The sequence below is a fragment of the Capsicum annuum genome, chromosome 3 (assembly GCF_002878395.1).
Source record: "Capsicum annuum cultivar UCD-10X-F1 chromosome 3, UCD10Xv1.1, whole genome shotgun sequence".
NCBI classification, from domain to species: domain Eukaryota; kingdom Viridiplantae; phylum Streptophyta; class Magnoliopsida; order Solanales; family Solanaceae; genus Capsicum; species Capsicum annuum.
The window spans coordinates 145,418,045-145,433,062 of record NC_061113.1 but is presented as its reverse complement, the minus strand read 5'-3'; the positions used below and the strand labels follow the sequence as shown (position 1 = coordinate 145,433,062).

The following is a 15,018-nucleotide window of genomic DNA, read 5'->3' as shown; positions in this document are numbered from 1 at the left end:
GGCTGAAAGTATGACAATTAGAATAAAATTTAGCCAAAAAAAGTATGTTTAGCTAATTTTCTAAAATAGTGAGATAAATTTAACCTTTTTTTTTCTTTTTAAAAATAAAAAGAAAAAGATAAAGACGTAGACTTTTTGGGAGAGTGGCAATTTGACAAAGAGTTCGTTATATAAAAGCACCAAGTCAGGAAAGCCGTTGTTCCTCTGTTTTTTTTTTCTTTTTTTTTTTTTATTATATTCGTTTCGTTGGAATAACAGAGCAACGTCTCCGCAAAATTTGCATCTGCCATTTTCTGTTTGTCATCATCATTTTCGCGCAATCTGTTGAAATAGCACATTTTTCCGCTTTCATAAGGTAACCAAAAAAATGGAATATTGTTTTTTTCTGATTCCATTTCTTTGTCAATACTACAGAAAATTGAATTATCTGATATCTTGTTACACTGACAGATTATTTTATTTGGGATATGCGTACCTTTTAGAGGGGTTAAGGTTTCCATCTGATATAGGGTATGAGTAAGTTTCCCTGCATGTGTCTCGTTGTAATCAACTTATGGATATAGGACATTGCGAATGAACATATTGGTCCTTTATCTTCAATACACTTTCATTTCTTGATAGATAGGAAAATGAAGCAAACGATGAATATAATTTTGGTTTTATGAATGAAATTTGCCTTGCTGATAAAAACATCCCAGAAAATGGGTTTCCCAAAATACCCCCTCAGACCCTCCCCCACATTGTGGTTGGTCACAGTGGGGAACCAAGATTTTTTCACTAGGGAATTCAAACTATAAAAACCTAAACATACAAATAAAAATAATTTAGACGGTGTATATTTATATGGTGTAATTTTTCGACGGAAGGGTTTGCAGTACCCTAGCTCCGCTTGTATCATAAAATTAAGTAGTGTTGGAAAGTTTAGGAGATAATTTTGATTGATTCCAACGAGAGCTTTAATGTTCCCAATTGGATTTTGAAATTCTGAACTTTTCTTCTGCTGATCAGTAGCTTATTGGGGTTAATATGTTGAATCTTCTATTAAGCTGAATCATATTAGTTTGATAAAAGCAAGTAGTCTTTGGTAGACATAGAAGAAGGCTTTGGTCAATGTTCCAAGCTAGCAATTGATTCTTTTTCATCTCATCGTCTTTATTGTGGCTTATTATGAATTTCGTGGACATATATTTGTATTAATGAGTTTTATTCAATATTGAACCGGCATGACTTCTGATACTCACAAGATTTCCTACTTGTAGGGCACTGTTGTAGTTCTTTCACTGGGGCTCAGTCGCCCGCCCCCCCCATGGGGCACTGCTGGACTAAGGTAATGTATGAAATAGCTCATTTTAATTTCTTTCCGATATTTGTTGTCTTTTTCTTCTTTGTTTTTTCTCCTCTCGCCTTACTTGCTCGATAACTTATTTCCAGTCCTCTGTTTGAATGGCTGTTATATCTGTTATCAGTCTCATCCTTGTCTGTCACTTCTTTTCTTTTCATTTTGTGCTCTCGCCAGTCGCCACTATCATTGGGAAATATGTGTTTGTGTGTGTTCGTGCACGCATATGTGGGTGTGATTATCTTTTAACTCTTATCAGGCTTTAAACTTCAGGTATTTTAATATTTAAGGTCCAACTTGTGCAAAATCACCTTGTTCTTTTAGCAGACTTGCCTCATTTTTGTACTAGTAACTAGACCAGTAAATCCCTTGAAGAAACACACTTGCGAACACCGAGTACCACATGATCTTTTGTAACTACGAGGCAAGTCATAAATTTTATTAAATGGAACTCCCCCATCCCCCGAAGCCTTGATGCGCAGGATTAGCCGATATCTGTACATGCTGGTGGGATAGATGCAATAGATTAATCGAGGTTCGTGCAAGATGACACAGACACAATCATTTATTGAATCTGAAAAGAAAAAGAGTAGTGCCAAGTAATATATTTGTGATAGATTTGAAGATTTTTCCATGCTCAAGGAGGATAGTTGCTGATCTTAAATGGGAGGCTTGAAGCAAATTTGAACTACAGTTGTTTGGAGCCTGCAATTTGGTCACCAGATAAATTTTCTCTCCTAAGTGCTTATGAGTTCTATGCTTGTGTTTGTACTGAACTCTCTTCTGGTCTTTTGAGAAACTTATGCTAGACTGTATTATCTATCCATGGTTGATGATATCCAACTTGAAGAAGCACACAGATCTTTGCTCCACAATTCTGTCACTTGCATTTACATTCCAAGAATATGAACTACTTGATACATCTAATGTAGGACAACAAAAGACTTTTGTAGGAAGAGTAGGGGCCTAGTAGTATTATTATTTAGTAGTCGCGTAGTCTCATAATTTCTAATGTGTATTTCAGTCTCTTGCTGTATTTGCTTTTTATCTTGCTATGTTGCTGTCATATTTTTTCTTGCAATCCTGCCTCAAACACTTTTTTTTTTTGAGGTGAGGGTCTATCAGAAACAAACTCTCGACCCCCACAAAGGCAGGGTAAGGTCTACGTACAGCCTACCCTCCCCAGTCCCCACTTGTTTACAGTGGGTATGTTGTTCCTGCTGCATTTGCAATGTTTTCCATATATGAATATCCATCTCTGCTGTTCCTTTTGGTGTTTCATCTCCTTCTTCTTCCTTTTTGCCGTGGCATAGGGGGAGGAGTTCTATGTTTGTGTTCAGTTGGCAAATTACTTGCTTTTCTTTGTTGTATTCATGAGAAAGTTTAGGGAAACTGTTTCTGTTGATGACTCAGAATCAGTTGCTTAGATTTGTTATTCTTGCAGGTCAGTCAAGAGAACAATGATGTCCCTCCCACTTTAGAGCTTGATGGTGAAAATGTTTGCCTTGTGAAATCAATGGAGAAATGGGAAGAAAAGATGTCTGAAGCCAATAACAGTGGCAAGATTGTAAGTTTCTTAGAAGTTTTGGCTTTCTGCTTTTTCTTCCTTTATTCTTTTCTATTTCATATCCAGATACATGCTATAGCTTAGCCATAGCAAAACAAAATCTTGGTACTAAAATTTCAGTTAGCATTTCCAGTTTCATAATCTAGCATCATGTTTCATCTGCATATTTTCTTGACACACGTATAAATTACACACAAAACCTGTAAATATGTCGAATCAAATCATCCTCCCTTTTTTCCATTTTACTGGTTAGTAGTGTGAAGGGGAGCGTTGGAGTAACTGGTAAAGTTGATGCCATGTGACCAGGAAGTCACGAGTTCAAGTCGTGGAAACAGCCTCTGGCAGAAATGCAAGGTAAGGTTGTGTACAATAGACCCTTGTGATCCGGCCCTTCCCTAGATCCCGCACATAGCAGGAGCTTTAGTGCACCAGGCTGCCCCTTTTGCCCCCTTTTACTAGTTAGTAGTGCATTTTTGTTATGACTGTCTTTATCTCGTCAGATAACACTTTCCCTTACTAGTTACTTCTTTGTCTTTCAACAGGCGGTGGTAAATTTCAGTGCATCATGGTGTAACCCCTGTAGAGCAGCAGCACCAGGCTTTAATGAACTTGCTCATAAGTACACATCAACGATATTTCTAACTGTGGACGTGGATGAATTAGCTGTAGGTTTCCAGTTCCTTCTACCCATTGTCTTTTATTTGCATGAACTCAGTTCATAGCATCCATAGTTATAATACTTCCACTATGCTGTCTTTTTCATACTACAACTGTTTAAAGTTATGGACTAATTATAGCCATCTCCTGCTAACATGCTAGAAGAAACCATCTCCTCCAAACCCATAAACATCGTTAAAATGTTAAACTATTGGTCATGGCTTGATGCAGGAGTTAAGTACTTCATGGGACATAAAAGCTACTCCAACATTCATTTTCTTTAGAGATGGCCGTCAAGTGGACAAACTAGTAGGCGGCGAAAAGCAAGAGCTCCAGAAGAAGTTGATGAATCTCACAGAGTCTACAAGGTCCCCGGGATGATATACTGTTGCTTTGCTGCAGTAGGAAAAACATGAACTCGCAAATGCTGTTCTAAGAATTCTGGTTTTGTCACTTTAATTTTGCGATTAACTGCTGCAACAATATTTTTACGTGTTTCTATGCATATTAAGCAAAGTAATGGATATAAGGAAATTATAATTTTGCAGCTTGGAAAAGAATTTCATCTGGAGCTACACCTTGGTTGTGTTAACACGAGGAAGTAAAAGGCAACGTACCATTATACTTATTATCAATCTATAGTAGAGTCTCCACTCTCCCAATACTTCAAGAAAATCTGAAATATGTGTGGTAGAATCCAATAAGAATGTACAACTGCTGGCATATTTTCTTTTTCATAAAATTCCGGCAGTATTGACAGAGATCCCTACAGAAACATGCTAAGATCCAGGTTCTACTGTGGTAAGACAAAGGATTTGATGTCTCGACAAAGTTTGACCCAATCCAATAGTTAAGAAGTGGCCAATCAAATTTGGATCCGCAATGGCCATTGACTAAGTCACAGGATGAGGTCAGTATGGGACTGAGAGAGAGAGAGAGAGAGAGAGAGAGAGAGAGCAAGTGTGATGATCATAGTTACATATTCACCGTCAGTAGAGAACAACATCATAGAACATCCTTATAGCCTAGGATGAACTATAGTGACTCAAGAAGTAAATAGCAAGGGAGTTAGAAAAAGCTCCTACGCCTCGTACATCATAGCAGGGTTACGAGAGAGAGAGAGCAAGTGTGATGATTAATTATTCTGCAGGCATGCAAACTGCTGGTCTCACATAACTGAAATCCTTAAAGGGGTTCTCGCCAAATTTTGGACTAGCAGCAGGAGAATCTAGTAAAGGCATGCTGGTCCATTGCTCCTCAAAATTGGCAATACACAGCTTCCCTGAAACTTGGGGACAGAAACTTGGTTGAATTTCTCGAGCATCTAACTTCTTCCAATTGATAGACCTGAACCATTTGTGACTTCTTATCTCATCACTACCTCTTGATCCACAGCCAAGGCGCTTTCTTGCCTCCTTGTGTAGCAGCTGAAGAAAAACAAACACATAAGAATCCTCTAGTTTCCACTTTCCAAGTTGTTAATATCAGTGACTATATGAGAAACAGAATATAGTATGGTGAATGACACTTTAATTGATACACAACACTATCTAAGAAGTAGGGGCTTCCAAATTATCCTAGCTTTATATCCAAAGTAGCAATTGCACAAATTTGTCATAGCAGCTCGGGTGAGGTTTGTTTTTTTTGCCGAGCTTAAGTACTAAGGATAGCTAGTAAATCAAAGTTACTTCTGAACTAGAAATGTCTTGAAAGTAGCACTATTTTGGGAAAATGAAGCCCTCTACAGAAATTCACTTCCTATACTGCCCCCTAATTAATTAACAGGCACGCAGAGATCTACTCAGACCATTACTTCTGTTTGCAACTTATCTCGATTTTTTAAAGGAAAAATCGGCATAACTTTTTATTCCTCCATGATGCCTTCTCAATTTTCTGGGAAGACAAAATATGACCCTACTTCTTAGTAGAATTAATTGCTTCATCTTGGCATAAAATAAACATATAATAACATAAATAAGTGACATGCGATCTGAAGCATTTAAATGGACCATGGAGCCAAATAGTGTTTACTATATATATGGAAGAAAGCAGAAGCAGCGGGTATGTCTGTTCGGGTTCATTCATGTCCAAACAAAAGGAGATTTGGGTATCAGAGTTGAGCAGACAGGCGATGTGAGGATGGGCGTTGTTGTATGAATTCTACCCATTCTGGATCCTTACCTGGGAGATTCATATAGTAGATTTGAGGGGGAGGATAGAGTCTATTGGGCCAGGTGATGATCCACTTCATCCTCATAAGTCTTATTTAGACAAAGATGGTAAGGTAGGGTATAGGTTTGCCTACTTTACTTATTAAAGATAATGAGAATGAGTTATTCAAACAAAAAGGAGAAGGCCCTACTTAGTTGAATAAGTGTCGACTATTTTAAGATTTTATCAGTTAGGCAACCACTATTATATCATAGAAAAAAATGTAGCTTACCCCTTTCAACAATGAATGTGCATCACTAGACAAAAATGCTGGCAGCTTAATCTTGTCCCTTATGATCTTCTGTTGAACTTTTTGTCGGTTCCCACCAACAAATGGAGGCTGAAAATATTCATACGAGGAAAATATTATGCTAATGAAACAGCTTACGCAAAGTACATATGAAAAATGTCATGTTAAGGGAGTAACATAATTCTAATGAAGTCATATAAGAATATTTAAGCTACGCTAGACAATTGCCTTAGTGTTCAATTACACAGACAACAAAGTTACATACTATCTGCAAGGGCCAGGTGCAAAGACAGTGTCCAAAAAAAAAAAAAAAAGAACCCAGATCGCACGGAAAGTGGTACGATGATCTGGCATCCAGCAGATTGAAAGTTATATCTGGTCAACTCCAAACTTCAGATGACGAGTCAATGAGATTAGGCCAATGATTTCCCTTACTTTTAACTTACTGATAACTAAACCGTTTTATATTTTTAATTACTACTGCTACTGACAGAAGGAATTCAAAGTCCAGGGCAACTTATTAAATAAAATAACAAACCTTTCCCGTCAGCATCTCATACAATAGAACTCCCACGCTCCACCAGTCTGCAGCCTTATCATGACCTTTTCCAAGAACAATTTCAGGTGCCATATATTCAATAGTTCCGCACAAAGAGTTGGATCTCGTGTTCTCATCGAATTGCTTAGCAAGACCAAAATCAGTCAGCACTACCTGCAGCAAACATAATACAAATCTGAAAGGTCAATGGAGGACCACCACGAATGATTCCAAATCCTTGTAAAACAAAACAACAAAGTTTCTTTCAGTTATCCACCAATAGAACTAAAACCTGGTCCATGGTCTTTCTGTGGAAATCAAAATAAAGTAACTAGAAACCAACGAAAAGGAGGGTTGTGTAAAATAAGACAGTTGTGTAAAAGGGATATCTTACATGCCCATCGGCATCCAAAAGGATATTTTCTGGTTTAAGATCCCTGTGCATTATGCCATTAGAATGGAGGTGAGAAACAGCAGAAACAATCTCAGCAGTGTAGATGCGTGCCAAATCCTCCCTGAAAAAGAAGTAAGTTAGCAAGTTGCTTGAATCACAGTATTCTTAGTTTTTTTTAATAGGGGTATTTTATCAGGCTACCTGAATAGGCCTTGCCTATGGAGTTGAAAAAAAAGGTGTCCCCCGTTAACAAAGTCAAGCACAAGGTATAGTCTGTATTTAGTCTGCATTAAGAGGAAATAGATAAAAAGAAATCAATAATACTTTTAGAAGTGTCACATAATGTAAGAACCAAGACGTTTTAAATTGTAGCAAAGGGAGGAGTTCATAGCTAAGAACCAAGTGGTATTAAATTGTAACAAAGCATCACCTGGAAAGAGTATCTGAGCTGAACAACAAATGGATGATTTATTTTTGTCAAGACATCCCTCTCTGTTTTCATGTACTCAGCATGATCTTTCTCCAAAATCTTATCCTTCCGCATAACCTTCATGGCAAGAATTTCAGAAGTCCCAATCTTCCTCACCTGATATACTTTTCCAAATGCACCTTGGCCAACAACCTTTAAGACTTTGAAATCATCTAGTTCTACAGACCTTGGGGTAGTAACAATAGCATGAACATCACTTTTATCAGTAACAGCAATATTCAAAGTAGCTTCCTCAAGATGATCTTTGGTCTCTCCACTATCTCCCTCCACAAGTTCCAACAATTTCTCATTCTCACGGAGTGTGAGTTTGCCAAGTTTCAACGATCGACTGACATAGTTTGTCGGACCAACAAAGGAATGAGAGCGGCTATAAATTACAGCTGGTTCTTCATATATGAATCCATTTGTTTCTGACATTGCAACATTCTCAGAGCTCAAAGCTTGATGTGGAGCAGGACCAAATATGTCAGAGAAATCCAAATCAACATCATCCAGTGATATGACTTTGGGTGGTTGCAATGGGAGCAACACGTGGTTGTGGAAACGATTCCCCGTTGGTTGTGAAATTTTAGCAAAAACCATTAACACAAGGTAAGAGTAACACAAGGAGGGAGGGAGTATAGTAGATCAACCCCAGCTTCTGCACGGCTACCAGAGAACTAACTTGAAGGTCCCTTCCTCACGATAGCCTTGAAAAGAAGGAAATTCTCAACTGCAACAAGTGTTCCAAAAAATTGGGGGAAAAGGCAGACGAGCATATAGAAAAGAGAGTTGTTCTCGTTTCCCGCTTTACAGGAAAGAGTGGCTGCAGCAGTGCTTCTCGAATTCATGAAGAACATGCAAACCAAGTGGTGTTTATTAAGCCAAATACACCTGGAAGATAAGACAAAATTGTCAGTGCATCTTAACATTTAAACAAAGTGCATCTTAACATTTAAACAAAGCTCACAGGATGTGAAGAAAACAAAGATGAAGAACTCAATGATTCAGACTTAATTAAATGCAAAATTCATTCTTTAAAAAGCAAATTGTGTAAAATCTGTATGAACTGTAAAGAACACATTACCTATCTCTTACAACCATACGTATTGAAGATGAATCCTTCAACTGGGAGATAAATTCCAACACCCATTGCCAAAACTATCTTAATAGTGAATTAAACCTACCTATGTTGATCACCTGAATATGATCAACCAAAAAGTTTATATGGTGCTCCTCTGTCCCTTTATGTGGCATAGTTGAAATTTTGAGAGTCAATCAAGCTTTTCTTTAATTAGAATCCCTATTATATGCCTTTTAAATATATTAAGTTGTTAATTATTGTGATTTATGTTACTTTTTACATAATTTTCAAAGATAAAATTTTATTTCAAAAAACTTGAAAATTTCTATGTCCAAATTCACCATCAGAGTTTAGAATAGAAGTTTACAGCAACAACAACAAAATTTAGAAGTTTGAATCTCGAAATTCCAATTGTACCACGTAATTGGGACCAAGGGATCCGAGTACCAGTTGATTAACTAATATGATCTATGTAAGTTCAAATTTTACTTAACATAACCACACACAAGAAAAGAAGAAGAAGAAGAAGAAGCATAAAGATCGTAATAGATGATCAATTCCACACAAATTCCACACACACAAAAAATCAACTTTAAAAAATCAATCACTATAAACACACACTAGAAAATCAATGGCCCCAAACAGAAAAACTACTCATGCATGATCTATAAAACAGTAACAAAAAAAAAATAAAACACTACAACTCAATGAAGCCCTAAGAGTATAAACATAATACATGTAATGAAAAAAGAAGATAGAAATTTACCTGAATGAAAAGTTGGAGGGGGAAGAGAAGTAGGAGGAGGATATATTTTTATTTATATATATGTGGGGGGGGCCGGGGGGGGGGGGGGCGCTCTTAACCAACTTTGAACAGAAAGTTAAAACACTTCGGTTAATGCGACGTGTATTACGTGGCATGTTTTGATTGGTTATTGGAATAACGTCCAGCCTTGGATCCCCGCTTAAAACTGGCTTTGTTTCCTTTTCGTGTTTGGAAAACGTTGCGGCGGATATGCCAACTCAGTGGATTAGTTGTTCACGGAAGGTTACAAGCTCCTATTTACTTTTATACCCCTCGCCTCAATAATTGAGAAAGTTTTGTTTCCTAATAGAGTATTCTATTTTTGGGGCTTTTAAAGCAGGCCGACTTGTGATTGTTTACAGTTGGCAATTGTATGCTCCTGGATTAAACATAAGAATCCGACTTGTAGCTCGGCAGTCCACCGGGTGGGTGCCCTTTCCGCTCATCTTCCTATAAAAGCGGCTGAGGATCTCTAAATCATGCATGTTGGTTTGTTGTCGCGGTACTTAGTCAAAATATATGCAATAGAATTTTTGTTGTATTCGGCTCAATCCTTTTAGTAAAAGATTGGGCCGAGTTTAATTGCAATTCAATTAAGAGAACGAAGGATAATTACTTATTGCCCAGGCTTCGATGATCAACCCCTGGCACATTTAGGTTTGGCTCAATTCTACCTTCCACATCCAATTCTTCCTTCATTACAAGGCCCAGCCCTTATTGCGCAAGACTGACTTCAGCTTTGACTTCTTCCCGAGCGAGAGCGATCAAAGGACTGGCGGGATGATCCACATCTCAGGGTCAGGCGCCGATGAGCACATTGAGGCCCCTAGCCTGTGAGCTTAGCCAGTAAATGCGTCCTAGGTAGAGAGGGGAAAACCTAGAAAAGAAAAGACCCAGAATCACGTACTTCTTTATCTTTTGAGTTGTTCTGCCGGATCGGTCGCTCCGAATCGAATCTCTTTAGAAAGAAGATCTTTTGTCTCATGGTAGCCGGTCGGTCCTAGAAACGGCGGCAGCGGCGCGAGGAGTTAACGACCGGACGTGCTGCAACCTAGGGATCACCAGGCAGCACGAATTCATGTTGTCCACGACTCTATCTGGGTTAGTCCAGGTTCGTTATCAAGTTCCAGTTCCAATTTCGATTTTCGTGTATATTGATGTGATTGTTCCGCAAGTCGACATGAAACTAACTTGCTAGCATGGAATTGCAACAATAAGGAATGAAGGTTCCGGTTGCGGATTGCCTGTTGATGCAAGGAATAAGGGCTGTCGAAGGACCTACTGGTTCAGCCAAGAATCAGAAACCGAATAAAGGAAGCGAAGAGGTGCTTGCTAGGGCAGGGCACTTTTCAGCTCGTTCTGATTGTCGAATGGAGCACTATTGGTTTTTGTTTTGGTTACAAGAAGTGCTTCTTTGCTCGCTTGCAGCGCCTCGACTCGAGTTTCCGCTGTAGGATTGAGTGAGGTGACGAGAGCTGAAGCCAAGGTTCCTTGCTACGCTCCATAGATGTTCGTACTATATATCCAACGGGTTCAATATATATTATTTCTTAATTTTAATTTATATAATATATATAAAATTTTGATAATTAATTATATTTTAAATATTTAAGTTGTTAGCTATTATAATTTATAATAGTTTTTTGATATTATAATTTACTATTTTAAGTTGTTAGTCATTATAATTTATAATACTTTTTTTGTTCAAAGTTTTATAGCATTGATAGTCTATTATATTTTTAGAATAATTTAAGTTTTTAACTGAAATTTATAATACTTTTTATTCTATTTCAATTTAAGTGACACTGATATAATTTCGAGAGTCAATCAAATATCACGATTGAAGTCGCAAAATAGACATGTCGTAAATGATTCATAATAACTTATTAGAAATGATACAATAAAAATACTATAAAAAATAGTTGTGAAAAAAATTTAAGCAGGCCTCATATAAGATGTCAAGTTAATTTAAAACATCAATAATTAATTTATCTTTTTTTTTGTTTATTTTATTTTTTTATTAAATATTTTTTAAAATATTTAGATGACTCATAATAATTAAATAGGGATAAAATAGTAAAATTACGATTGAAACAACTGAAGCAAACATATCATAAATGTCTATTTTACTTTTTTTTATCAAATATTATTAATTTTTTAATACGTAAATGACATATAATAATCAATTAGGAAATAACTTATTAGAAGTGGTATAACAAAATTAATATAAAAAATAGTTTTGAAAAAAATTTAGACAAGCCTTATATAAGATGTCAAGTTAATTTAAAATTTCAATAGTTTGTTTATCATTTTTTTTGTTTATTTTATATTTTTTATTAAATATTATTAATTATTAATTATTTTAATACTTAAATGACTTATAGTAATTAATTAGGGATGAAATAATAAAATTACGGTTGAAAAATTGAAACAGACATGTCATAAATGTGTATTTTATTTTTTTATTAAATATTATTAATTTTTAATACTTAAATGACATATAATTATTAATTAGGGGTGATATAGTAAAATCACGGATTAATACTTAAATGACTATAGTAATTAATTAGGGATAAAATAGTAAAATTACGGTTGAAGCAGCTGAAGCAGATATGTCATAAATGTCTATTTATATTTTTGTTAAATATTATTAATTTTTTAATACGTAAATGACATATAATAATTAATGAGGGGTGATATGGTAAAATCACGGAGGAAGCAGGCATGACGACTGCCTCCTATTTCCCTTCACGCTTCTATATATTACTAGATATCAAAGGCTCATGCTAGCACGGGCCCAATATATATTATTTTTTAGTCTCAATTTATGCGATATGAATAAAATTTTGATACTTAATTATATTTTTAGATATTTTAATTTGCTAGATATTGTAATTTATAATAGTTTTTTGACATTGTAATTTACTATTTAAGTTGTTAGTCATTTATAATTTATAATACTCTCCTTGCCATACTTTTGTACGGTTGATATTCAATTATATTTTAAAAATAATTTAAGTTTTGTAATTATTGTGATTTATAATATTTTTTCTTCTATTCCAAATTAAGTGAAACTTATATAATTTCAAAAGTCAATCAAATATCACGGTTAAAGTCACGAAGTAGACATGTCTTAAATGACTCATAATAACTTATTAGAAGTGATAAAATAAAATTACTACAAAAAATAGTTGTGAGAAAAATATAAGTGGGCCTCATAGAAGATGTCGAATTAATTTAAAATATTAATAGTTAATGTATCATTTTTTATTAATTATCAAATATTATTTTTTAATATTTAGATGACTCATAATAATTAATTAGAGATGAAATAGTAAAATTACGATTGAAACAGCTGAAATAGACATGTTATAAATGTTTATTAAATATTATTAATTTTAGAATACGTAAATGACATATAATAATTAATTAGGGAATAAGTTATTAGAAGTGATATAATAAAATTAATATAAAAAATAGTTGTGAAAATAATTTAGACGGGTCTCATAAAAGATGTCAACATAATTTAAAACATCAATAGTTAGTTTATCATTTTTTGTTTATTTTATCTTTTTATTAAATATTATTAATTTTTTTAATACTTAAATGACCTATAATAATTAATTAGGGGTGAAATAGTAAAATTACGATTGAAGCAGCTGAAACAGACATGTCATAAATGTCTATTTTATATTTTTTATTAAATATAATTAATTTTTTAATACTTAAATGACATATAATAATTAATTAGGGATGATATGGTAAAATTACAGAGGAAGCAGGCATGACAACCATCTCCTACTTCCCTTCACTCTTCTATATATTAGAATATATTAGATGTGAAAACAATTTAGACGGGTCTCATAAAAGATGTCAAGATAATTTAAAACATCAATAGTTAGTTTATCATTTTTTGTTTATTTTATCTTTTTATTAAATATTATTAATTTTTTTAATATTTAAATGACCTATAATAATTAATTAGGGGTGAAATAGTAAAATTATGATTGAAGCAGCTGAAACAGACATGTCATAAATGTCTATTTTATATTTTTATTAAATACTATTAATTTTTTAATACGTAAATGACATATAATAATTAATTAGGGATGATATGGTAAAATTATGAAGGAAGCAGGCATGACGACCGTCTCTTGCTTCCCTTCACTCTTCTATTTATTAGAAAATATTAATTTTTTTAATACTTAAATGACCTATAATAATTAATTAGGGGTGAAATAGTAAAATTACGGTTGAAGCAGCTGAAACAGACATGTCATAAATTTCTGTTCTATATGTAGCCCGGGCCAGTACGGGCCCAACATATTTTATTTACGTTATCTCAATTTATGTAGCACAAATAGCATTTGAGTGTCAATCAAATTTTTATTAATATAAATTTTTAAATAATTTAAGTTGCTAATCATTGTAATTTATAGTATCTTTTATGTAATTTAGTAATTTATGTTACTCGCTTTGTCCCAATTAGAGATGAAATAGTAAAATTACGATTGAAACAGCTGAAACAGACATGTTATAAATGTTTATTAAATATTATTAATTTCATAATACATAAATGACATATAATTATTTATTAAGGACTAACTTATTAGAAGTGATATAACAAAATTAATATAAAAAATAATTGTGAAAATAATTTAGACGGGTCTCATAAAAGATGTCAAGATGATTTAAAACATCAATAGTTAATTATCATTTTTTATTTATTTTATCTTTTTATTAACTATTATTAATTTTTTAATACTTAAATGACCTATAATAATTAATTAGGGGTGAATTAGTAAAATTACGGTTGAAGCAGCTGAAACAGACATGTCATAAATGTCTATTTTATATTTTTTATTAAATATTATTAATTTTTTAACACGTAATAACATATAATAATTAATTAGGGATGATATGGTAAAATTATGGAGGAAGCAGACATGACGACCGCCACCTGTTTCCCTTCACTCTTCTATATATTAGAATATATTAGATGTGAAAACAATTTAGACAGGTCTCATAAAAGATGTCAAGATAATTTAAAACATCAATAGTTAGTTTATTATTTTTTGTTTATTTTATTTTTTATTAAATATTATTAATTTTTTTCATACTTAAATGACCTATAATAATTAATTAGGGATGAAATAGTAAAATTACGGTTGAAGCAGCTGAAATAGACATGTCATAAATGTCTATTTTATATTTTTTATTAAATATTATTAATTTTTTAATACGTAAATGACATATAATAATTAATTAGGGATGATGTGGTAAAATTACAGAGGAAGCAGGCCTGACGACTGCCTCCTGCTTCCCTTCACTCTTCTATATATTAGAAAATATTAATTTTTTTAATACTTAAATGACCTATAATAATTAATTCGGGGTGAAATAGTAAAATTACGGTTGAAGCAGCTGAAACAGACATGTCATAAATGTCTGTTTTATATTTTTTATTAAATATTATTAATTTTTAATACATAAATGACATATAATAATTAATTAGGGATAATACGATAAAATTACGGAAGAAGCAAGCATGGCGATCGCCTCTGATTCCCTTCACTCTTCTATATATTAGATAAATTGTGGAATATCCAATCCCCATAAAGCATAACCTTTATGCACACCTACGAAAAAAAAGAATAAATCATTTTTTAACATAAAACTTTAAAAAAAATTTAAAGGCCTAAAA

The 15,018-nt window shown here is 33.7% G+C and overlaps 2 protein-coding genes across 5 annotated transcripts; one reads left to right on the top strand and one right to left on the bottom strand.

Annotated features, from left to right (window-relative positions):
- Window positions 1-212: 212 nt before the first annotated feature.
- Window positions 213-4,123, top strand: LOC107863505 (thioredoxin H4-1). 3 transcript variants are annotated; one of them, XM_016709440.2, is made up of 5 exons: window positions 213-355; window positions 1,260-1,327; window positions 2,784-2,906; window positions 3,449-3,571; window positions 3,795-4,123. In XM_016709440.2, the coding sequence occupies exons 2-5, from the start codon at window positions 1,307-1,309 to the stop codon at window positions 3,942-3,944; spliced, it is 417 nt and encodes a 138-aa protein (XP_016564926.1). In that variant the 5' UTR covers window positions 213-355; window positions 1,260-1,306; the 3' UTR covers window positions 3,945-4,123. The 3 variants fall into 3 exon arrangements, with proteins under 3 accessions (XP_016564926.1, XP_016564927.1, XP_047264302.1); XM_016709441.2 differs by lacking the exon at window positions 213-355 and adding an exon at window positions 372-510; XM_047408346.1 differs by lacking the exon at window positions 213-355 and adding an exon at window positions 394-516.
- Window positions 4,124-4,515: 392 nt separating this feature from the next.
- On the bottom strand, window positions 4,516-9,367 carry LOC107863504 (serine/threonine-protein kinase AtPK2/AtPK19). 2 transcript variants are annotated; one of them, XM_016709438.2, is made up of 7 exons: window positions 9,276-9,367; window positions 7,387-8,319; window positions 7,158-7,240; window positions 6,957-7,077; window positions 6,563-6,736; window positions 6,007-6,114; window positions 4,516-4,990 (listed from the first exon to the last, which is right to left on the bottom strand). In XM_016709438.2, the coding sequence occupies exons 2-7, from the start codon at window positions 8,026-8,028 to the stop codon at window positions 4,703-4,705; spliced, it is 1,416 nt and encodes a 471-aa protein (XP_016564924.1). In that variant the 5' UTR covers window positions 8,029-8,319; window positions 9,276-9,367; the 3' UTR covers window positions 4,516-4,702. The 2 variants fall into 2 exon arrangements, with proteins under 2 accessions (XP_016564924.1, XP_016564925.1); XM_016709439.2 differs by lacking the exon at window positions 9,276-9,367 and adding an exon at window positions 8,513-9,262.
- Window positions 9,368-15,018: the final 5,651 nt, after the last annotated feature.